Source organism: Silurus aristotelis, assembly GCF_946808225.1.
Source record: "Silurus aristotelis genome assembly, chromosome: 29".
NCBI lineage: Eukaryota > Metazoa > Chordata > Actinopteri > Siluriformes > Siluridae > Silurus > Silurus aristotelis.
In genome coordinates, this window is record NC_139602.1 from 11027584 (window position 1) to 11053051 (window position 25468).

Sequence of the window (25468 nt, forward strand, 5' to 3'; positions counted from 1 at the left end):
TCTGACTTTTAAATGCTGAAATGATTCACAAATAACTTAATGTAAAGAAGACCCTCAGGGTTACGCCTGATCTCCTCTTTCACTGCACTGTTCCATAAAGATGTGTATCTCTGACCTGCTCCCTGTCTCTAATGATAGTGTGAAGCCTAACAAGCAGCAGCTCTTTCTCCTACTACCTGACATCTTACACCCTCTCTCTCTCTCTCTCTCTCGCTCTCTCGCTCTCTCTCTCTCTCGCTCTCTCGTTCTCTCTCCGGCCTCCCGGATAAAATAATTCTGCCGAGGAAGCAATAACACATTGACATAATTCTCAGCAGATGTGAGCGTGCCTCGGCAAGTTAACAAGCTCCACGGGGAGGGCCGAGAGAGTATGAGCTGGTGAGCTGGGGGGAGATGAGATGGACCGTGGAGATTTGGGAATGGTTTTGGAGTTCACTCAGGTACCTGGCACTTAGTGTTAACTCTGATTCAAACTTTCATTCTGAGTCGACCTTGTGGAAACTTCTAACCTTTTTTTTTTTTTTTGCTGTCGATCTTAAAAATGATTAAAGACTCAAAAAAAAGGCAATGTTAGAGTAGAAATGTAATTCCTGTAATGTTGTGTAAGTCATTCTCTGTTTGTGATTCCCCTTAAGACCACATCTATTGATATTCTTCAACCACCAGCTTGGAAAGCAGAGGTGCATACATTTATTTTCACATTTAAAATTTCCATTTCAAAAAACAGGACTTTTGTATCTTCTGTGCTTCTTTTTTACCTGGAAAACTGCACACATTGTGTCTTAAAAGCTTTACATCAAAATGTAATTACAACCCAAAGTGTCCAAAAGATTCCACATTTAAAGCATGAGTGTGAGAGACACACATTAAAGAATTCAGGGGTATAATTCATGCAACATGGTGAGGTCCAGTATAGCACTCGTAATGTTTACATGTGTAGTGTTTAGAAGAACACTGCTGCTCATTATACACTCACACACTGTCCATCTGAGGGAATCTGTAAGTTCAACCTCCTACTCCAATAACAGTTCTGATGAATACTTAAAAACATAATCCCTATACGTCATTTATTTTCTGTACGTTAGATGTTAATGAGACCAGAATGACCAGTGAATTAAAGTTAGTGCAGTTAAAACAGATCAGGATTTATTAAGGATTTAATTTCTTAAGTTCATTGAATAATAAACCTTTAAAATAACCTTAACTATACAAAAACCCTTTTTTTGTTGGTGTGTATGAATTTTCTGTATGAACCAGATTTTTTTTTTACTTTATTATTAAATCAAACAATGCAGTTTTGTGTTTTGTTGTATTAGTCAGCATTGTTAAATAAACCTGCCTTGTTATCTTCTTTTTCCTATTATTATTATTATTATTATTATTATTATTATTATTATTATTATTATTATTATTATTATTATTATTATTGTTGTTGTTGTTATTATTGCTCTCTCTATCATTACTCTCATCATTCTAATTTAATATTATTATATTTTTATATTTATATATTGTTGAGTTTGAATTTTCTATTTCTATATAATTGTATCTATTTTTTTGTTTGTTTGTTTTTATGAAACTGAAATTCACCGAATTCATAAATTCATGTTATTTATTTCCTTTCATTTCTGATAGAGAGAGACATTTAAAAATAATTTTTTTTAAAAGGAAACAAAAGTTTTATAAACCTGTTAAAAAAAAAAAAGACAGAATAATTTCCCTCCTCAAAGCCGCAATAGGTTTCTCTCCTTTTTCCGAGAGAGAGAGAGAGAGAGAGAGAGAGAGAGAGACTCTCATCCGTCTTCCCCACCGCGCCTTCCCCATCTGCATGTGAAATCGCCATTTCACCCCCCTGCACACTCCCTAATTGTTGTAAAAATTATTTGTGAAATTGCTTTGCACCATGAGTGTTCTCCATCGCTATAGTGTCATGCGCGCTCCCGCAGCGTGGACACGCGCACCCGGGCCTTGCTGCACATGCGCTCACTCCAGACTCCCATTTTGATTTCATTTTTTTCATTTTTTTTTTTTCTTAGTTTAGTTTTTATTTACAGTTTCCTTTTTTTAAATTTCTGTGCGTTACTCGATTATCACATGAGATGAAATATGAACTTCATCTTGAAGAAGGACATAAAAAAAATGATTAACACCAATATTTCTCTGACTTTACAACTGAGATTTGATTTTGCTTGTTTTTTTTCACGACTTCAACCAGTTAGTATTTGATTTTAGTCTCAGGATTAAATTTCTAAGTACGTTTCTGCTGCGTCGGATTTGACCTGACATGACTTTTACATGACATTTTACCTTTACAGCTTCGTACACGTGGTGTGTGAAATAATAAACCTGCTATAAACTGCATGCATCATCACCCCAAATTCATGGAGACTGTTCAGTTAACCAGGGGGTCACATCACAAATCAGATTTAAATCAAATTATGTTATAGTCTATTTTATGGAGGAACATCAGCGGTGTCAGTTCAGAGCTCTGGGGTTTCTCTTCATTACAAGTGCGGAGTTTAATTCGATCTGATTTTATGACGCATGCGTGTTTGCGCTGTAAGGAAAAGAGTCAGAGACTTTCATTCTGAGGTCACGTGGTGTATTAATCCTGCCATCGCTGTTAGTAAGATTTAAGATTTCAGGTGCAAAAATGAATGCGTAAAATATATGATAGTGTGCTAATGATAACAACATCTGTTCAACTTGGACTGATCTGCAGGGTGGTGCGTGGAATATTAGATGAATTGTGGGTTCTACTGGTGCAATGGCATGTGGGTGAACATCGAATTAGTTTATTTGTTTCTATTCAGCATGCACTATGAATTGTATTAGTTTGCTCAGGACTGAATAGCAACTGGTTTTAAACCAGTCAGAATATATAAGTACTAAGTATAGCATTAACTAGAGACGATAATGATGAGTGTGTGTGTGTGTGTGTGTGTGTGTGTGTGTGTGTGTGTGTGTGTGTGTGTGTGTGTGTGAGTGTGTGTGAGTTTAGCATCCGTCTCTCAAATCAGAGATGAATGAAAACTCGTTTTGACATTTCTTGGGTGTTTGGCCTTACATTGGAGGAAGAGGAGGAGGAGGAGGGTGAGGATGAGATGGAGGTGGATGCTTGTGAAGCGGATTCTTATCTGGACGCGTCTTTTTCCTGTTTCCTCTCATTGGTTGCCAGCTCCGAGGCTTTACCTCCTCTTTTGAAACGAAATTAAAAGAAAGGCCAGAGAGCCTATCAATGCGCTCCGGCCCGCTCCCCCTACCTCCATCCCTCCATCCCTCCCATCCCTCCTTCCCACCGCCATGCTCTAAAGTTGGGTCACTTCAGCTACTCCAGGGAGGTTAGCACCACCAGCAGACCTCTGACTGAGTTGAGGAAAACATCTAAACATCATCCACTTCCGATCACTTTTTTCCCACTCTGTACACTTTGTGTAAAAAACACTGCACTCTCTATTTATTTTATTGTGTTCATCGCGCGCACAAGTGTGTGACTTTTTTATTTCTTTGGAGCGTGTTTACTTGTGTTTCTGGAATCTCATTCTTCTTGCTTGGCTTTTTAAAACACTGGACCTCTTGTAGCTGTAGTTATCATTTTCTCTGGCTAAAGCGAGACTGGACGTATTTCTTCCAAACATTATTAGGGACTGTTAAATCTTTTTTCTGAGTAGCTTCAATGGCTACTTTAACAGGAACAGTTCCTCGAATGGTTCGGCCAGCACCGGGCCAGAACTACCCCCGCACTGGATTTCCCCTGGAAGGTACAACTTTTTATATATGTATACATATTTTTTTTTATTTTACAATAATGATTGCTTTGAAAGAGTTAATTTTATGAAGCGTGTAGATTTTTTTTTTACATGAAAAACTCAAAAGTGATTAAAAGTGATCATTTTAGCAACATTCAAATCAAACTTTTTATTGGTCGTAAAGGAAATGTTTTTGCCAACTTCGCTCCAGACACGTGCATTTATAGAAAAATAGACAAATCTTATATGTAAGTAAATCAATATTTTCTCCAGGCAAAAGCATGTTTTTGTCTGAATATAAATAGATACACTAATGATCAGTGTGCAACAAACAATATTGCGCAAAATGTTGAATTTAATTTAATATCATTCTTTTTTTTTTTTTTTATGAAAGAATTGCAGTTTATCAAAAAAAATGTTTAATGCATGTAAATAAAAAGTTCGCCGTGCACGCAGAGCTGCAGCACTTCATGAGAAAGTGATGAGCCGGAGTTCGTGCTTAAGGGCGGTTTGGTGAAAAATGTTCAGCCGCACGAACTCGGCGTCTGCGCTCGAGCTGCGGGATTTAGTGAAGTAGCCTTCTGCTGCAAATGGAAGTAAAAAACTCACGGCTAAGAGTCTGCTCAAAGGATCACGCCAATATTTGCACTGCATGACTGGGAATAATCAAGGTGTAAAGTGCACGCGCCTTTTAGCGGCTCTTGAAGGCGAGATGCGGGTCTCGAGTGTTCCGCTTTCCTCAACTGATGCATGTTACAGGACAAATAGATGGAGTGTGTCTGGCATGCGTCTGGTAGGTTTGGGAAGGGTGTGTGTGTGTGTGTGTGTGTGTGTGTGTGTAGGTGTAGGTGGGGGATACAACGCAAATAAAAAATGTCAGTAAAAACAAAAAATTCACGTGCAGTTTCATTGCAATACCATAAGAGTGTTTTTGATGTGTGTGTGGTGTTTTGGATCTTCTTGATATTTCTGATGTGTGTGTGTGTTTTGTCACGGAGCAGTGTCCACCCCGCTGGGTCAGGGTCGGGTGAACCAGCTCGGCGGCGTGTTCATCAACGGGAGGCCTTTACCGAACCACATCCGACACAAGATCGTGGAGATGGCCCACCATGGCATCCGACCCTGCGTCATCTCCCGTCAGCTGCGGGTTTCCCACGGCTGCGTCTCCAAAATCCTCTGCCGCTACCAGGAGACGGGGTCCATCCGACCAGGGGCCATAGGGGGGAGCAAACCCAGGGTAAATATCTCCGACCCCAAACATCAAACTAATCAATTTAGAAACAATTTAGCAATCGGTTAATGACACAAAGTCGCTTTACGACCTGCAGTCGTTTGTCATTGGCGTGGTGCCACATTACATCTTTATACCTTTATAAATAATATATTATTAATTATAGTACAATTATAAGATTAATTTTTAATCTTTATAACTTTGCACTTTATTTACATATAATCATTCACATTTCCGAATTAAATAAACACAATAAATGTACAGAATGTGTTCCTTACTTTGTGATTAAACATAAAGATTATTTTCACGACTGCACAATTTTTTGTCTAAACATGACTAATTATTAGTATATATTTAAAATTGTTATTATATGTATAAAATAACACCCGAAAAAACACACACACAAATATATATATGAAAAGTAGTTTCATGTACAGCTTTAAATAGCATTAAAACTAATAAGGTATAAAATATATAATAAATATAGCGATGGGAGTGATGAGAAGTGAGAAGGAAAACTGCTTTATTATTTCTATTTCTATAAAAGAGAAAGAGTATAATAAAGAAATAAAATCGGAAAAGTTTTGGTTGGATACTTTTTTGAGTCAAACGCTTACTAAAACGTAGAAATAAGCGAATGACGAGACGCAATTAATATCTGATTAAATTAATATCTGATTTCATTAATATCTGATTTACGCTTAATATCAGATCAGATGATTTGAAAATCCTATGACGTTAACATCTCGTTTCCATGCTTTTTTTTCCCCCTTTTTATTTGTGCAAATCCCGCCGTTCGACACTAAAGCAGGTGGCAACGCCTGACGTGGAGAAGAGGATCGAGGAATACAAGCGGGAGAACCCGGGCATGTTCAGCTGGGAGATCCGGGACAAACTGCTGAAGGACGGAGTGTGTGACAGAAGCACGGTTCCTTCAGGTGAGGCCTCATCTGGTAAGCACACTTTTCTTCCTACTGACACCTAATACTAACACACACACACACACACACACACACACACACACACACACACACACACACACACACACGCGCACGCACACACACGCGCGCGCGCGGTAAGAATTCGTTAAAAATCGTGAGCGATTGCGATTATTATGATGATTATTATTATTATTATTATTATTATTATTATTATTATTATTATTATTATTATTATGAATATTCACGCGATTTCACGTTTGTCGTCCCCGTGTTGACCTGGTCACGTGTTTTTATTTGTACTATGTACGAGTTGTGTGTTTTGGTTTCTATTAACTGTAAATATTATTGTGTTTTTTGAATCCAGTCAGTTCCATTAGCCGCGTTCTGAGAGCACGATTCGGAAAGAAGGACGATGACGATGATTGTGACAAGAAGGATGAAGATGGAGAGAAGAAAACGAAGCACAGCATCGACGGCATTCTAGGAGACAGGGGTAAGTGTTTTATTAGTATCAGTATCAGTATTAAAATTAGTATTAGTATCAGAATCAGTATCAGTAATAGTATCAGTATCAGTATTAGTATTAGTATCAGTATTAGTATCAGTATTAGTATTAGTAGTAAAATTAGTATAAGTATTAGTATTAGTATTAGTATCAGTATTAGTATCAGTATTAGTATTAGTATTAGTATTGGTATTTGTATCAGTATTAGTATCAGTATTAGTATTAGTATTAGTATTAGTATCAGTATTAGTATTAGTATCAGTATTAGTATCGGTATTAGTATTGGTATTGGTATTGGTATTAGTATCAGTATTAGTATCAGTATTAGTATTAGTATCAGTATTAGTATTGGTATTAGTATTAGTATTAGGATTAGTATTAGTATTGGTATTGGTATTAGTATCAGTATTAGTATCAGTATCAGTATCAGTATCAGTATTAGTATTGGTATTAGTATTAGGATTAGGATTAGGATTAGTATTAGTATTAGTATTGGTATTGGTATTGGTATTAGTATCAGTATCAGTATCAGTATCAGTATTAGTATCAGTATTAGTATCAGTATTAGTATTGGTATTGGTATTGGTATTGGTATTAGTATCAGTATCAGTATCAGTATCAGTATCAGTATCAGTATCAGTATTAGTATCAGTATTAGTATTGGTATTGGTATTGGTATTGGTATTGGTATTAGTATCAGTATCAGTATTAGTATCAGTATCAGTATTAGTATTAGTATTAGTCCAGGGTAAATGATAGTTGTGTGAGTGCACCTTGTTTGTGTTGCTGCTCCTTTTTACCGCTGCTTCTTTGGAGAACGTGTTAGCGGTTGATGATGATGATGATGATGATGATGATGATGATGATGATGATGATGTGGTGGTGGTGGTGTAAAGGTATGAGTGCTCTGTTCTCCTCAGGGGGAAGTGGTTGTGATTAGCCATGCTGTTAGCCACTCTCAGTCCTTCACTCAATTATTTATGGAAGCTCTGACAGAAGGTATTTAGCGCCGTCAGTTCATTTGTGGAGCGCATCAGTCTCTCACGATAACCACCAAATCACGGCTTCCACATCTGACAGCAGACCAACAAACTGTCAGCGAAGCCGTCACTTCCACTCCTGACTGTGTCTGTCATCTCCAACACACTGTGGAACTGAGCTATAATAATAATAATAATAATAATACAAATAATAATAATACTAATAATAATACAAATAATAATAATAACAATAATAAAAATATTACTACTACTACTACTAATAATAATAATAATAATTATTATTATTATTATTGTGTTGTTATTGTTATTATGTTTGTGTATAATATTTGATTCCATACATCAATATGTTATATAACAAAGTTTATAATCGTAATAGTTTTGCTAGGAATAAAACTGCAGCTGAATTATAATAAGAATTGCTTTTAATAAACCTTAATAAAGTTTTATGCAGTAGTAATGTTATGAATTATATCATAATTCACTACTAAATATGTTTATAAGATTTATTCCTAGATTCTACTAGAGCTTACATTGAATTTATATATGTTTTGCAAATATTACTTATTTCATTATTAAAGTGATATTATAATGCATTATAAAGCAGTAAACAGCATTATAAACAACTGGTAATGTTAGTATAGAAAGGCTTATTTCTTGTAATATTTAAATCGTTATAAACAAATATATAAATTGTTAATAATAATAATAATAATAATAATAATAATAATAATAATAATAATTCAAACTTTAAGGCTGCATAACAATTAAAAACAAAAAATAATAATTTATCAATATTACATATTATAATAATTTCTTTGTTTTTAGTTCCCCTGTAATAGTTTTCTTGTGGAGCTAAACAATGGAAATGATTTTCTCTTAAAAAAAAAAAAAAGAAGAATGATAACAAATGCAATTTGTGCATATTATTATAAACTATATTTCAACACAATATAATATTTGTTTTTGACTTCAGAAATTAATGTGATGTGCTGCGTGTAAAAAAGGTGTGATGGTGCGCGCGCGCACTTCTGGAGACCTTTTTTATTTTTATATTCGGAACGAAGCCCGGATTTCAAGTGAGGCGCAGATTTTTCTGCACATTTCTCTGCATTTTTTTGTTCGTGTTTTTTCACACGACGGAATTTTCTTTCGGATATTTTTTTCCTCATTTATTTATTTTGGGGGTTTATTCAAAAACACTGTACTGATTTATATGTTGCGTCTCGCATGTCTGCGTTACAGCTTAAGATCTGTGTGTGTGTGTGTGTGTGTGTGTGTGTGTGTGTGTGTGTGTGTGTGTGCGTGTGCGTGTGCGTGTGTGTGTGTGTGTGTGTGTGTTTAATGACTCTCACTAATCTGCCTTAATAGCGTCGTGTCGCGCTGTTCAGTTCCTGAAAAGAAATGCTATCCATTCGGATAACACTTGGAATAACGTTAATGCTTATTAGTATGTGTGTGTGTGTGTGTGTGTGTGTTTGAGAGAGAGAGAGAGAGAGAGAGAGAGAGAGAGAGAGAGAGAGAGAGAGAGAGAGAGAGAGAGAGAGAGAGAGAGAGAGCTGTAATAGCCGCCGGGTTTATTTATTAGTCCTACAGACTGCGCATTTTATCCTCCGACATGTTGCACACGAGCAGGTTTTCGAGCAAAATCTGAGTGTTGAAGATTTTATTATTATTATTATTATTATTATTATTATTATTATTGGGAAAAAAACCTGATTAAACTGAACTCTTTATTTATTTTCACTTTCATCTCTAAAGTCGGCTCACACGGCGCACAAATTGTAGAGATTAATATATATATATTTTTTTTATTGTTTGTTTGCATTAATGTAGTATCGCAATGTAAAAAGAATTTCATCCTAATCACCTGAATAAGTGGCATCTATTAAACTCTTAGCCCTATTAGCCCATAAACTGCACATCAGTGGCGCGTTATAACGTCCGTCCTATTAACTCTGAATCGCATATAGAACTATAAAAGCGGCACCACGTTTCCTCTTTTTTTTCTCTCGAAATAAAACAAGCATCTAGTTTCAACTCATCTTCATTTTATTGAAACACAAACACAACCCACACCTCGGGAGAATTTCTGAGAGTTTTGGCCTCAACCTGGGAAAGCTTAATTACCCTCTAATTGGTTTGGATTCTGCGCGCGCTCTCTGTCTAACAGCTCACCTGGTCCTTTTTTTTTAATCTTTTTTCCTCCTAAACAAAAAATAAACAAATCGTAAGTGAATAAATGCGACGTTTTCCGTTTTATCTATAACCATCTACACAGAGAGGGAAAGAGAGAGAGAGAGAGAGAGAGAGAGAGAGAGAGAGAGAGAGAGAGAGAGAGAGAGAGAGAGAGAGAGAGAGCGAGAGAGAGAGAGAGCGGGGCCATGGACACTTCAGCACACCAGAGGATTACCTGAGGTTCTCAATCTAATCAAACAGAGGCCAGGCGGGATTTAGCGCGCTGGGGGGATAATAACGCGCGGTCCTGCTGGGGCTGACGGGCAGCAGACTCGCTTTTACACTGTGCATATTCAATTAAAGCTCAGATCTCTGACACCCGGGGATATTCCACACACACACACACACACAAAATGGAGACAAAAGAATGTTTGTATAATCAGATATCACTGTCATGGAGCGCGCATGCGGGAGAAAATCACCCGGGTCGCGTTTCAAGCATAATAAAGGGCACTCATATCAAATCGGTGTTGCTGCCCGTGTTGAATTAACCCGTGCTGTGTAGAAATAAAGTCTCTTAGGGTAGAATTAACCCGTGCTGTGTAGAAATAAACTCTCTCAGAGTAGAATTAACCCGTGCTGTGTAGAAATAAACTCTCTCAGATTAGAATTAACCCGTGCTGTGTAGAAATAAACTCTCTCAGAGTAGAATTAACCCGTGCTGTGTAGAAATAAACTCTCTTAGATTAGAATTAACCTGTGCTGTGTAGAAATAAAGTCTCTCAGGGTAGAATTAACCTGTGCTGTGTAGAAATAAACTCTTTTGGGGTAGAATTAACCCGTGCTGTGTAGAAATAAACTCTCTTAGATTAGAATTAACCCGTGCTGTGTAGAAATAAAGTCTCTCAGGGTAGAATTAACCCGTGCTGTGTAGAAATAAACTCTTTTGGGGTAGAATTAACCCGTGCTGTGTAGAAATAAACTCTCTTAGATTAGAATTAACCCGTGCTGTGTAGAAATAAACTCTCTCAGGGTAGAATTTACCCGTGCTGTGTAGAAATAAACTCTCCCAGGGTATAATTAACCTGTGCTGTGTAGAAATAAACTCTCAGATTAGAATTAACCCGTGCTGTGTAGAAATCAACTCTCTCAGGGTAGAATTAACCTGTGCTGTGTAGAAATCAAGTTTCTCAGAGTAGAATTAATCCATACTGTGTAGAAATAAACTCTCTCAGATTAGAATTAACCCGTGCTGTGTAGAAATAAACTCTTTTTGGGTAGAATTAACCCGTGTTGTGTAGAAATAAAGTCTCTTAGGGTAGAATGAACCCGTGCTGTGTAGAAATAAACTCTCTTAGAGTAGAATTAACCCGTGCTGTGTAGAAATAAACTCTCTCAGATTAGAATTAACCTGTGCTGTGTAGAAATAAACTCTCTCAGGGTAGAATTAACCCGTGCTGGGTAGAAATCAACTTTCTCAGAGTAGAATTAATCCATACTGTGTAGAAATAAACTCTCTCAGATTAGATTTAACCTGTGCTGTGTAGAAATAAACTCTCTCAGGGTAGAATTAACCCATGCTGTGTAAAAATAAACTCTTTTTGGGTAGAATTAACCCATGCTGTGTAGAAATAAACTCTTTTGGGGTAGAATTTACCCGTGCTGTGTAGAAATAAACTCTCCCAGGGTATAATTAACCTGTGCTGTGTAGAAATAAACTCTCAGATTAGAATTAACCCGTGCTGTGTAGAAATCAACTCTCTCAGGGTAGAATTAACCTGTGCTGTGTAGAAATCAACTTTCTCAGAGTAGAATTAATCCATACTGTGTAGAAATAAACTCTCTCAGATTAGAATTAACCCGTGCTGTGTAGAAATAAACTCTTTTTGGGTAGAATTAACCCGTGTTGTGTAGAAATAAAGTCTCTTAGGGTAGAATGAACCCGTGCTGTGTAGAAATAAACTCTCTGAGAGTAGAATTAACCCCTGCTGTGTAGAAATAAACTCTCTCAGATTAGAATTAACCCGTGCTGTGTAGAAATCCACTCTCTCAGATTAGAATTAACCCGTGCTGTGTAGAAATCCACTCTCTCAGGGTAGAATTGACCCGTGCTGTGTAGAAATCCACTCTCTCAGGGTAGAATTAACCCGTGCTGGGTAGAAATCAACTTTCTCAGAGTAGATTTAATCCATACTGTGTAGAAATAAACTCTCTCAGAATAGATTTAACCTGTGCTGTGTAGAAATAAACTCTTTTTGGGTAGAATTAACCTGTGCTGTGTAGAAATAAACTCTCTCAGGGTAGAATTAACCCGTGCTGTGTAGAAATAAACTCTTTTTGGGTAGAATTAACCCGTGTTGTGTAGAAATCAACTCTCTCAGGGTAGAATTAACCGTTGCTGTGTAGAAATCAACTCTCTCAGGGTAGAATTAACTCCATACTGTGTAGAAATAAACTCACTCACGGTAGAATTAACCCGTGCTGTGTAGAAATCAACTCTCTCAGGGTAGAATTAACCGTTGCTGTGTAGAAATCAACTCTCTCAGGGTAGAATTAACTCCATACTGTGTAGAAATAAACTCACTCACGGTAGAATTAACCCGTGCTGTGTAGAAATCAACTCTCTCAGGGTAGAATTAACCGTTGCTGTGTAGAAATCAACTCTCTCAGGGTAGAATTAACTCCATACTGTGTAGAAATAAACTCACTCACGGTAGAATTAACCCGTGCTGTGTAGAAATCAACTCTCTCAGGATAGAATTAACCCGTGCTGTGTAGAAATCAACTTTCTCAGAGTAGAATTAATCCATACTGTGTAGAAATAAACTCTCTCAGGACCTCAAGAGTTTGATATTAGTATTGAATGTTAAATGATATTGACATGAAATTTATTCCATAAAATACAAAAATCAGAACCATGGACAGGTCACGTGTGCAATGTTGATTATAAAGAGCGCGCGCTTCAGGGAGTCCAGGAGTGAAAAAGTGAATCAAGGTGCTTATAACGAGAACGAGCAAGACAACTTCAAACAAATCCATCCGTCTGTCTGTGTGTGTGTGTGTGTGTGTGAGTGAGAGAGAGAGAGAGAGAGAGAGAGAGAGAGAGATTGTGTGGACGAGATTTAGAGAAAGTATGGCGAAGTTATTTAGCTATTAATAACATTTTTCCCTCGGGCGCGTGAAGAGTCACACCATGCGCACTTTTTTTTTTCTCGCGCAGATGAAATTGAGAAAAAAACCCAAATGTTGGGCAGAGATAAACACCACCGGGCATCACAGCCTGGACCCCGAGTCTACATTCACTGCATTAAACTCAGATTAACTTCCCCTTTCACCCTTTCAGCATCTCATCAGGGAATTTACACCGCATGCGTTTCCTTCCTGAAATGGAGGATGATAATAATAATAATAATAATAATAATAATAATAATAATAATAATAATAATAATAATAAATAATTGTATTTATTATTATTACTAATTATTATTATTATTATTATTATTATTATTATTATTATTATTATTATTATTATTATTATTATTATGTTTGGACGCCTCCCCAGTGCGCATTTCAGCTATTTGCTCTATTAAGACTCCCGAAATTCTTATATTAACCATTTCACAGGATAAATTAATAATCATCTCTCACCACAATAAAAAATAAGTAGACCAGAGTCATTATTGTCCCGCAGGCCGGGAATGAAAATGTTCTTCTCCGCATGTAACCCGCTTTAAATCCTCTTAGAAAGACGCCTGTGCTTCCTGGAACCAATTACATTTCGCCGAACACCAAATGACCATCAGAGCAATGAATCTTATAGGGAAATAAAAGGCGTGTGGAATAAAATAGACTTGAATTCATTAATAATCCAGACAGAAACTGTAATTTATGGTTATTTATATTTTTCGGAATGATGTTTACAGGAATGAGATATCGATCATGTTCACGCGTGTTGTTTTATTTGGCATTTTATTTTTGTTTTGTTTTTATGGCAAATTCAGAAATGTATTTGTGTTTTAATTTATTTCTTGTGCTCGTCTGAAACGTGTGTTTTTTTAACACAAACGCAATAAATCATTTTCAGGCTCATTTTAATGTGTAAACGCGCAGGAATAAAACATTTCACCGTGATTTTATAGCGATTTAATTACACATCCAGATCCGTGCTGTCGGATTTCTAGATTAGATTTTATTAGACGTGTTTATGGCAGTGAGTGTCGATTAATTCCCCTCTGAGTGTTTGGGCTGTTAGGCGGCGTGTTCAGCGGCTTCAGGGTGTGTTAATCGTCCTGGAGGATCAGTGTGTGTGCAATTGATTTTGACATGCGCAGATTGGGTCTCTCTCTCTCTCTCTCTCTCTCTCTCTCTCTCTCTCTCTCTCTCTCTCTCTCTCTCTCTCTCTCTCTTTACTCTACTCTGTGAGATCAGCGGTGACTACAGATACAGTAGAGCTTTAACTAGAAGCCATGGCACGAGTTTCCTGGGTCCAGTTAAGAGAATAAATAAATAAATAAATAAATAAATAAATACATGTATTTATTGTTTATTATATATTATTAAATATATGAATATTTAACAAAACTGATCAATCTGAATTCGTTTCTAGTTTAAATGTCTATAAATTAATTTCAATTTTTTTGGTAAATATTTTATTTAAAAACTGATTGTGGAGATTCTGGAAGCTTCCAGAATAAGCAGAAGATTTCTGCTGATTGATGAGGATTAATATTATTAGCAAAAGAGGGCGAAATGTAAACAAAGCAAAACAACCATCTGTTATTATTATTATTATTATTATTATTATTATTATTATTATTATTATTATTATTATTATTATTATAATTATATAAATATTGTTGAGTGCCAGCCTAATAATATTAGTAATAATAATAATATTAATAATAAATCAATAAATCAGAATTAGAGATGGAAGGAGCATTTCACCGTGTTGTGTATTTAAAAATGCCGGACCGAGTTATACAAGTTTTATCACGTGACCAATCCACGTGCCGCACAGGTGAAATATACAGACCCGTTAAAAATAAATAAATTAATACAAAAAATAAATAAATAAATAAATAAATAAATAAATAAATAAATAAATAAATAAATAAAACATTTTTACAAATCTCGGAAAAGTACTTAAGAAAAAACGGCCAAAAAAGTCTAAAAAAAAAGTGCGTGAAAATGTGTCTCACACACACACACACACACACACACACACACACACACACACACACATATATAAACGTGCGACTTGTTGGATTAATGACCAGTGACCTTTCTGTAATTATCACCTAAGATTTTTATATCATTTCCCAAACCTGCTGTGTTTATGGCGTTATGGCGTTATGAGCTGTAATAACCTGACATAAAGCCTACTACAGAGGCACTGTGAGCTGTAATAACCTGACTTCAAGCCTGCTACATAGCAAGTTAGTGTGTTATGGGCAGACTGAAGTGCTTATGGCATTCACACCTCTAAGTGCTCAACAAAGAAGGGTGTTAAGGAGGTGTGTTGACTTTATGGGGATTGAGAAATAGAGAGAGAGAGAGAGAGAGAGAGAGAGAGAGAGAGAGAGAGAGAGAGAGAGAGATGATCTGTGGCCAGCATGTGGCCATCCTAAACTAATTGGGTATGAAATTAATTATGGGGTGGAAGTGCCTTTAAGACCTTAAAGTTTTCACACATTTGAGAGGTGTAACAGCAGATTAATGGCTTATAGCCAGCATTAAAAAATACTGCTGATCTAAAATAAAAAAATGTAAAAAATTACAGCTAAAAACTGTCATAAAATAGCAAACTCAGAGAATACAAAAGCATTTTTATGAGATTTATAACAACATCTTGACAAATATTTGTCATTCCATTATTTTCTTTTGTCTTTTTTCAACACATTTCAACCAGCATCCAGAAAATCTGGACCAATAAAAAAAAAAATAACTTAGAAATAACTAATAACTAAAAAATAGTAGAAATATTTAATAAAATGCATGTAATTGTTTATATATATAGTGTTAGAAAATATGTATTTTAAATAAATTATTGTATGTAGTTTAATAGTTTGCTTGTATTTGTTCTGCATTGAGTTTGGAAGCGTTTCTCTCTCACTCCTCTGAATATTAAAGACGCTTCTGATTTTTTTCCCATTGTGTGTATTTGCACGCTCTTACACTTTGTGTATTTCTCCTTTTTTTATAGTCTCTGAATAAGATATCGAGGAGCGCTTGAATCATTGAATCATCCTCCTCGCTCCTTGAATGGAGAGAAAATTCAATTGTCTTCTTCCTTTTTTTTTTTTAATGAAAAGCATTTTGTTCTGTAATTGAATGCTGCCTCTTTTTGTTCTCGTGTCGGGTCTGAGACCTCTCTGAAGTCTGACAGGCTCCTCTCTGCATTGTCCTACAAAACTGCTCCTGCGAAAAAAAAAAAAAAAGAGAAAAGAAGGGGGGAAAAGAAAGAGAAAGAAAGAAAAAAAGTGGGAAAAAAAGGAAGGGAGGAGGGGAAATGGAAAAAAGGAGCCCTCTGTTACTTTGTGTCCTCAGACTCAGTGCACTATTCAGACGAGTTGATGAACTCCTTCAGAAAGTTTATTAAGGCGAGGAAGACAATGAGGACTGAAGCCCGCGGCCCAGAGAGCAGACAGTTTATAAACTAGAGGCCATTGTGGCACAAAGGCAGATGCATGAATACTTCTGAATGGAGGCTTCAAACTGACACGATCAGGCTGGACAGCAACATGTTAAAGAGATTGAGAAGAAGAGAGAAAGAGAGAGAGAGAGAGAGAGAAGAGTGTGGTGTGTATCGGTGTAATTTCAATGAATCTGCACTTTCACAGCATTTCAGACCTTCTGCTCTGATCATGTTTGATAGGTGTTTTGCTGATGGATGTGGAGTTTAGTCCTGGTTTTGCCTTTTTTTCCATTTTTATTGCGTCACTGATTTATAATAATATAATTCACCGTGATTCATTATAACGAAGGCTGAGAAAATCATTACATTGTAGAATTATTTTGGTGGCAAATTTGAGATTTTATTCATTCTTTTTCTCCCTCTCTCTCTCTCTCTCTCTCTCTCTCTCTCTCTCTCTCTCTCTCTCTCTCTCTCTCTCTCTCTCTCTCTCTCTCTCTCTCTCTCTCTCCCTTTCTCTCGTCAGTTTTTTGGCATGCATGTTCTCACACTGAAAGCAAACATTGCAGGTGAACTAATCCAAAAGTTATAAAATAGAAAAATGACCAAATTTCCCCCCAAACTTGAACCCTGGTGTGATGCAAAGATTCATAATATATATACATCAACGTTTGAGGACACCTGAGCATCCTATTGGAGCATCTCAATCCACATTTATTATAGTACAGTCAGGTACAGGTGAGGTGAGGAGGCCTGGGGTGCAGTCAGTGTTCACAGTACGGTTGGAGCTTTATAGCAGGAGATCTTCCACCAAATCCAACCCATTGAAATGAGATCTTCATGGAGCTGGCTTTGTGATTTTTTTTTTTTAGCCCTCCCCAGTCCACGTTATCAACACAATCATCTCACAGAGCAGACATAAAACACATTTAGAAAGGGGGTTGAAGGTGTGTGTGGAGGGTCGACCCGAAGGCGAGGGAGATTACGCAGAGAGACAGCTATTAGCGGGGATAAAGCTCCTCTAAACAAACAAGCTAAAAGTATCAGATGATGGAAAGATCAATAACGCTTTAGTTAAAGAAGCAGAACTCTGATGGCTCTCGTCTCGAGTTCCCCCCCCTCCACCCCCCTCCCCAAGATGCCTTCTTCTTGATTGTTGCTTTCGTCTTTAATAACACAAGCCTCTTCTCCTGGAGGTGTCTGTATCGGCAATCCAATTTAGCCTCGGCTCACTCCAGCATTCAGGTAAAGATCTGTTTATCGTGACCCCTGGCTCAGCACAGCTCGTGAGATCCAGAGTGCTTAAAGAACTCAGTGATGGGACAGAATCGGGTTCCTGTTGGTTAATAATCGATACGTCCTCCAGGATCCCACGTCTTCACTTTCATTAGACAAAAGCTCTTCCTGAGAGGAGATAGGAGACCGAGGAAAGGAAACGACGTGTGCCATTTTCAACTAGGTGTTTGACGTGACGAGAGAAAATGACGCCATTTCTCCTCCAATCCATCTCGGTGTGATCATTCTCGACCGTGCCTTCGGACAGGATGAGGGTCCTCGGCGTCAGAAATAAATTCCCAAAGGGGTTTCGACTCCGGGCTGCATTCTGTTCTCTAGAGCGGTGGAGGCAATTCCGATTAAATTGGACCTTTTAGAGCTGATTCCTTGTCACACACTCGATACCGCTCTCAGAAAGCGAACAGAAAAAGAAGGGCCTCTTGTTTCAGGGCTTCGGTGTGAAGCGCATTTCCTGTCGAGTGTTTTGATCGTGTGTTATTCTGTATTTCTTGCCTTTTGGGTACGAATCGTATTGCTTTCTTCCCATTTTAATTACTTTCATCCTCATTAAGCCGCAATGACATTTTTTTATTTATATTCTGCTTCTGTAGTGGTGTCATTTCTGCTGTTTGACATATCACTCGAAAGAAGGCAATGCTTTATGAAGTACCTTATTTTCTCTCTAAAAGCCCCGCTTCATTATTTATGGCACTGTGACACTCGAGTAACTGCTGAAACAACGTGTTGCTCACCAGAATACATTCACATCCACCAGAAAAGCCATAATATACACAAACACATCAATCTTTGTTTTGCAGCTTTTAGAAACGTATGACAAAATGACAACAATATTTTTTGAAATGTTATTAGCGTTAATTAATAAAAGCACCTTTACACATCCTTGAAAATAACTAGTTTATAATATAAATATAACAGTTTATAACAAGCTTGTAATAAACCTAGTACTTTATCTAATCTTTTATTATACTCTTTAAAAGATGTCATTTGTGGGATTTTTTTGGGAAATTTTAAAGAATAAAAATGGTTCAGACCCGACGTTTAAAAAAAAAAAAATTAATTCGAAAAAAGAAATCCTACATTACTTCGTTTTAATTTTAGAATCCAAACCCGATTAAAAATAATTTTAATAATAATTAATTAATTGTAAGGCGAAACATATTGCATCTACATCCATAAATTCTTTAAAAATGTATATTTTTTTATTTAGAGAAATACAAAAAAAAAATTGAAAATATTAATAATAAAAATTTACATTAACATGCATAATATTTCTAAAGTCCCCACAAAGTTAACTGGGGTTGAGTTTAGTTCAAATAATAAATTTGTCTTTCGTGCAATTTGTGATTAGTTCTCTCTCTCTCTCTCTCTCTCTTTCTCTCTCTCTCTCTCTCTCTCTCTCTCTCTCTCTCTCTCTCTCTCTCTCTCTCTCTCTGTTGATTTTATATCGTTTATATTGTTTCATCATAGCAGCCTGATATTTAATATGTAATAAACTAATTAGTGTAAATGTTGAAATATGTAAAATTGACTACTGATTTATGATGCTTATAAATAACCAGGCAAGATGTCAAAGCTGTATTAGTCTTTGGAAGAGGATAGAAATATAAATGATATATGATTTTCCTCATTCCTTCTCCTTACACCACCTCGTATCATAGTCTGATCCTGAACCAAGTCTCCTTTAACACTGTTCTGTAAATTATTGCAAACTTGTTTTTGTGATCATTTCCCTGCTTGTCGGTTTTGACAGCTGTGTACTAGATTATTTTCGCGAGCAGCTTGTTTGCCAGTGAGGCACAGTGGAAAAGACAACAGGAATTTCCCCTCTAATTTCATTACAATGCTGAAAAACTGCCCCACATAATGGGCAACACTAATTAAGTTTGGAGCCGTGCGTGTAGTCTGAACGCTGATGAATTAGAGTCATTCACATCATGCTCGGCTGCTTTAAAATCACCATTAGCGCATGCTACTTAGGGCCATAACATCGCACATTTTATGCTTCTGATCCCCTTCACAAGTGGATTCTTCATTATTTTAACTTAACGACTGGCCGTTCTTTCAACCGCACACACACCGAGGCAATGAATCTGTTCTATCTAAGTGTTGCGAATCAGACATGTGAACGTTTTATTTTTTTTTAAACAAAGTGCAGATAAAACATGCAGGAGATATGGAGGTGTGTTAAGAGGCCAAAGTCCTGGAACTTCACCGAATACGACTTTGCGTTGCTCAATTCAATTCAATTTCATTTCTATAGTATTTTTCACAGTGCACATTGTCTCATAGCAGCTTTACAGAATCAAAAAATTAAGGAACAAAAATTTGGACATAGCTGAGCTATGTGCATTTGTCCCTGATAAACAAGCCTGGGGCAACTGTGGTGAGGAAAAACTTCATTAGATGAAACCTTGAGAGGAACCAGACTCCTATGGTGAACCCACCATCACCTCAATACAAACACTGAGAGTTTATCATGAACCGGAGTGTGTGATTATGAGTAATGACCTTTCTGTAGTCTTCTTCCTGTCTTAATCAAAACTTTTTATTAGGATGGGAACTTATAGAAGGTAAATATGAAGAATAAGAATAAGAAGTTTGTTGTTCTAGTAATGCACAGAATATTGAACTTTTTTGTTCTGTGAAATATTTTGAGAAATTCTCACTATATGGATGGTCATTTGAGAACAATTTTATGAACTTTTATGAAAAGGTGGTGGTGTTGGTGGTGTCGAGGGGATAATCCCACCTCTCAAGCCCTTCACGCTTTATATGCAGGCATGCCTGTCCCCTGGAGCTTGGGCACAGAGAGTCAATATGTCAGCGTTTATCGATACCCCACCAAGCTGCACAGCCTTGTCAGGGCCCTATTCAGGCTGTAATGGCCCCCTGGTGTGCGGTGTCTTTGCTGGGCTAAAGGATGCCGAGAGGCCCCGGGCCCCGTTCTCCTCCGAGCGCTCAGCGTCTTCACACACATGACAGGAACCATAAAAGAGCAGCGCCTCTGCGGCTTCTCTCACCCGCATTCTCTCTCTCTCTCTCTCTCTCTCTCTCTCTCTCTCTCTCTCTCTCTCTCTCTCTCTCTCTCTCTCTCTCTCTCTCTCTCTCTCTCTTCCTTTAAAACCTCCTCTTTTCTACATCCTTTAAAGAAGAAAAAGAAGGTCTAATTGTTTGTTGTGGGAGCCAAAGATTATAGACCCTTCCCTCCCCTTTTTACTTTTTTTCTTGTCTATTCTCACTTGGCATTCCTGTCATTTCTAATGGATGAGAGTTTTATGTTGCGAGCGCGAAGGTTTCGTTAATTCCGCAGTATTGATAGATTAGAGTGTGAATGGATTTGACATGTGACAGTTTGAGGCAGCGGTCCTGAAGAGGAAAACTATACATTTAGGGCCTTTTCAGATTGAAATAGTTTTTACTAGATGAGGTCATGTAAATATTACCAGTGTATTTCTGGTATTTTAGTCTCGTCCTAATCCATTATTTCATGAATTTTTCTGAATTGATCCCTTATTTTACCGAACTCCAGTCTTTGGATGAACATTTTGTTTAAATTGAAATGCTGTAGGATTCTGTTGTAACTAAATTATTTCCTGCGCCCATCCCTGCCACTGTTCCCACTTCCTGCCACTGGTATTAATCCCTGTCACTTATCTAATTCGTTGCTACTGAACCAATTCTAAGCCATTCTGATTTCAGTCCTTGCCTCTGTCTCCCAATCCCTGCTACCTAATCCCAGCCACTGAACCCATTCCAGGACACTTATCCCAGTCCTAGCCACTGAGCACAACCCCAGTCATTAGATCCCAATCCACCACTGATCTTAGTTCCACCCACTAATCTCAACATCAGCCACTGATCTCAGTCTCTGCCACGGACCCCAATCCCTGCTATTATCCCAATTCCAGCCACTGAATCCAATCTTTGCCAATGATCCCAATATCTGCCACTGGTCCCAATCCCTGTTTTTTAACCCAACCCCAGTCATCAATTCAATTTCCAGCCATTAGATCTCAGTCCCAGCCTCAGATCCCAATCCTAGTCACTGAATGCAATATACTGCGACTCTTGTATCATTGACAAACCTTTTTTCATTGGTGGCTTTGGATAAAATGATCCCAAAGGTGAGGATAAATGTAAATGAGATAAATGCTGTTAAAGCAGGTGTAGTCTACATTCATGCTATGCTCATGTGACTTACTAATAATTGGGCTTCCTACAAGAAGTTAAGGGCAGCGTGGGTCAAACTCCTTCTGAATCAACAGTGTGCGAATAAACACACGAGTAGCCCTTTAAGCTAGTGTTTGAAAGCATCTGGTGAACTCAGAGCTGCAGAAAAGCTGCTGAATGGATGAATGACCAAACCTCAGTGGGAGTTGTGCTGGGAAAAAAAAAACACTCACAGACAGCATGCATTTACTCCCAAATTTACTTTAGTATTCTTGCTAGAATTGTGTAGGAATTCTGTTCTTTATTTTTTGGATTTCAGGTTCTATGAAGTCTGGTATTCCATCATGTCTTTAGGCTGAACCATGTTAATACCCTTTAAACACTGTAAAAGCAAAAGAAAAAACCTTGTTTTAAAGAAATAATAATTCTTTCCTTGTCAGATTTTTGATCTCAGCAGAAATTTCCCTCAAGCCTTTTATCTTCTTCTTCTTCTTCTTCTTCTTCTTCTTCTTCTTCTTCTTCTTCCTCCTCCTCCGTCTCCATGGGCACAATATTATTTGAGCTTTAACTGTGAGAGACGTGTGTTTATATTAATAAGTCAGAGAGATATGCAGGAGAGGCAGATAGACTACTGAGATAACTAATCAGATCCCATGTCTGGTTTTGGGAACTGCTTGTGTTTTGAAGGCAGAAAAAAAGAAACAAATCGTCACACAATGCCAGGCACGAAATAAACATGCAACCAAAAAAATAAATAAAGATCGGAAAAGATTAATTTTGTGCTGCTATTTTGGTGCTGTGATTACAGAGGTGGTGGTGGTGGTGGTGGTGGTGGTGGTGGTGATGATGGTGATGGTTGTCATTTACATTCAACTGGTGTCATCCGCTACTTCATGTCTCGTCTGTGAAAAATAGCATGTGTAAGGACCTGTTTGTAATTATCCTGGAACTAATACGCTTTTCAAAATGAGCCATTATGAGCTAATGCCTCGCTGCGGAAAAAAAAAAAGCCCTGTCTGTTTTTTTGTCCCTCTGTCTCGGGTAGTTTGCGAGGTAGCTCCAGCTGATATCGAGGCCATTGGTTACGGTATTAAAAATAAGGCTCCATGGAATTTTGCCGTAATGTTGAGCTGAAGCTGATTCAAAGGCAGGCGTCTCAGATGAGGCTCGAGCCTCCTCTACCGTCTTCTCACCATGTCATGGAAGCCTTTCATCATCATTTATCCCTGACTAATTCTCAGGATTTCGGGTGGTGGTGAAGAAATCTGCATGTCTACCTCCAGTGTCCTATTCAATTGTCTCTTTTTTTCCCACCTAAACACCTAACAGTCTTTTTCGAGTTTGGACGCTGTTAAATTGCATTAAACTCAATTCTGTAATTAGATTTATTTCTGGTGCCTGATGCAATTCGAGATTAAGGTTGATCTGTGCGTTATCGAGCTCTGTGCAGTGGATGTGGGGGGGAAGTTTTCTAAATTATTGCATGCTAGAAAATAACTGGAGGAATGAAATGATTACTGAAGCAGTTTACGTTCCAGAAGATGTTCATTTCCAATGAACAATTATGGAAGGAGTCTCCAGTTTCAGCAATTCACACCTGGCTTTTAGAAGGTTATCTAAAAGCTTTGGGGTGGAGGATAAAGGTGTGTATCATGTCTGAGATAATGGATCACAAACACAAAACCCACTTTTTTCGTTTTGTTAGCTTGATTTAAACCCTGGCTCATTTTAAAGGCTTTGATTCCTCATTCTGGTTAAATCTGGAAAAATTAACATATACGTTGAAGTCTGAATGAAATGCCGTCATGGCCCCTTTCCTGGATAATTTGCTGTGTAATTAAACCTGAGCTGTTTCGTTTAGTATTTTTATACATAACCTCTAAGGAAAGGTTAGACCGTTCTCCTGATGTGTGAATTCATCCCCGGTGCACGCCTCCGTCTGGGACACGAACCACACAGCTGGAATTTCTCTTTATGAAGTGTCCAGCTGAGAAGTGGCGTTGATCAATGCTCCATTAGCTCACATTTAGTCGGGAACGCCACTGAAAAAGGCCCCTTGAGGGACAAAAGGGGGTGAAAAAGATGGAGTGAGAAGAGAGGAATGAAAAGAGAATGTCAGAGGAGGAGTTTGGAGACAGGTGATGGATATCGCATCTGCCTGAAGTCAGAGCAGAACGTGTGCAGGGGTTCGAGCATGAGCTCTGATACCACTCGGGCAGTTTCGTTTCGTTTTTTTTTAGTTTTGCTGTGATTTTGGATTTTCTTTTTATCTCTTCATGCTGGATTGAATTTGTATATACTCGTATAGCATAGTACAGTATAGTGTTATATAACATAGTATAGTATTATGTATAGTACATCGAGATATATATATATATATATATATATATATATATATATATATATATATAAAACGCTGTCAAAACGAACAGGTTAATAATGCAAATTAATTTTAACAGCACTAATTTTATTAGAATGTTGTTATTTATAAATGAATAAATAATAAAAATTCAAATGAAACTTCATGGAAAAAAAAATGTGTAACCTCTAAACATATGTTTTACTGATGCACCCAAATCAACACCAAAATCCACCATAATGCACACAATTAACCCTCTGGGGTCGACAAACGTGCCGGCGCGTTTTGTGGCATTTTTTTTTTTTTTTTTTTATAACGATCGTACAGATAAGAGCAATACATCATTCAAATCTGTAAAGGGTCTATTTTTATTTGCACACTCTCATAATAACAACAAAAAGCCTGTGCTTTTGTAAAATGAAGAGAACAGACAGGGGGCGCTCTCTGCCATCTCTGTCATCTGTCATCTCTCTTCACCGACACAATAATAAAACAACCTGAATCTCAGTCAATACTTTTCTCACAGACATAATAAATAGACAAAACAAATAATCTCGGATTATGCAATCGGTATGAAAGTTAAAGGAGGTACAGATTCTTCCGATTCTACAGATTAAGTATCACCTCATTAAGCGTCCGTGTAAAAACATAGCAAAATAGCAAAAGTTCCGTTTGGTGTCCTGATTGTTTACAAAATTTAAAGCATCATAATTACTTGAAAACATTTACAAGAATATTTTGTCCTCATGCTCCATGTTGAGTTTGGTTTCACTAATAATAAACACACATTTGCATAAAGCATCAATATTTGTCCATGTGCATGTTGTAAACATATAAGAAATGTGAAAAGTATTAATTTATGGTACATTTAGAACAGATAAAAACGTGCGATTAAGTTTTTCTTTTTTTATCATATCCAAAGGTTATAGTTAAACTCAATAGACCGTATTATCTCCTTGCACTCATCCATTTGGAGTGATTTCCAGGTCATTAGAAGTCTAAACGATCCTGCAGGACAAACACGCTCTTAATTAATGAGAACATTCAATTCACTCAACAGTTCTTTGTCTTTGGCACTACTTTATCTCTCTCCTCCTCCACGCGAGGAGTCGCTTCAGAACGAGGCATGAATCTAAAAGCTCACCCGAACATCTGTGTTGCACCTGATTCATGCCAAATTGAATTCCGCCTCACGTCAGTATTTAGTGAAAGATCGCATTGGGCCCTGGAGGAAAAACATCCTCGTGGCTGTAGCGCAGAATCGAATGCAACATAATTAGACTTTAATTGCTTGATAAGTGAGCTGGCGTTTATCAATATCCCCACAACCTTCAAATGGAATTACAGCGCAGTCATTATGTGAGGGATTAATCGGGATGTACCTTATTGTTTTCAAACAGGGAGAAGTGTTTG

The 25468-nt window shown here is 37.3% G+C and overlaps 1 protein-coding gene across 4 annotated transcripts in view; it reads left to right on the forward strand.

Moving 5' to 3' along the window:
• Positions 1-3363: 3363 nt before the first annotated feature.
• Positions 3364-25468, forward strand: part of pax7a (paired box 7a) — a gene marked incomplete at its 3' end in the record, with an annotated part of 58736 nt that continues 36631 nt past the window's right edge. For 2 of the 4 annotated variants that reach the window (XM_083535331.1, XM_083535332.1), the window contains exons 1-4: positions 3364-3758; positions 4748-4983; positions 5786-5915; positions 6283-6411. In XM_083535331.1, the coding sequence (XP_083391457.1) occupies positions 3674-3758; positions 4748-4983; positions 5786-5915; positions 6283-6411 (580 nt within the window). In that variant the 5' untranslated portion in view covers positions 3364-3673. Of the gene's footprint in view, positions 3759-4747; positions 4984-5785; positions 5931-6282; positions 6412-25468 lie in introns of all 4 variants that reach the window. The other 2 variants (XM_083535329.1, XM_083535330.1) reach the window with 2 other exon arrangements.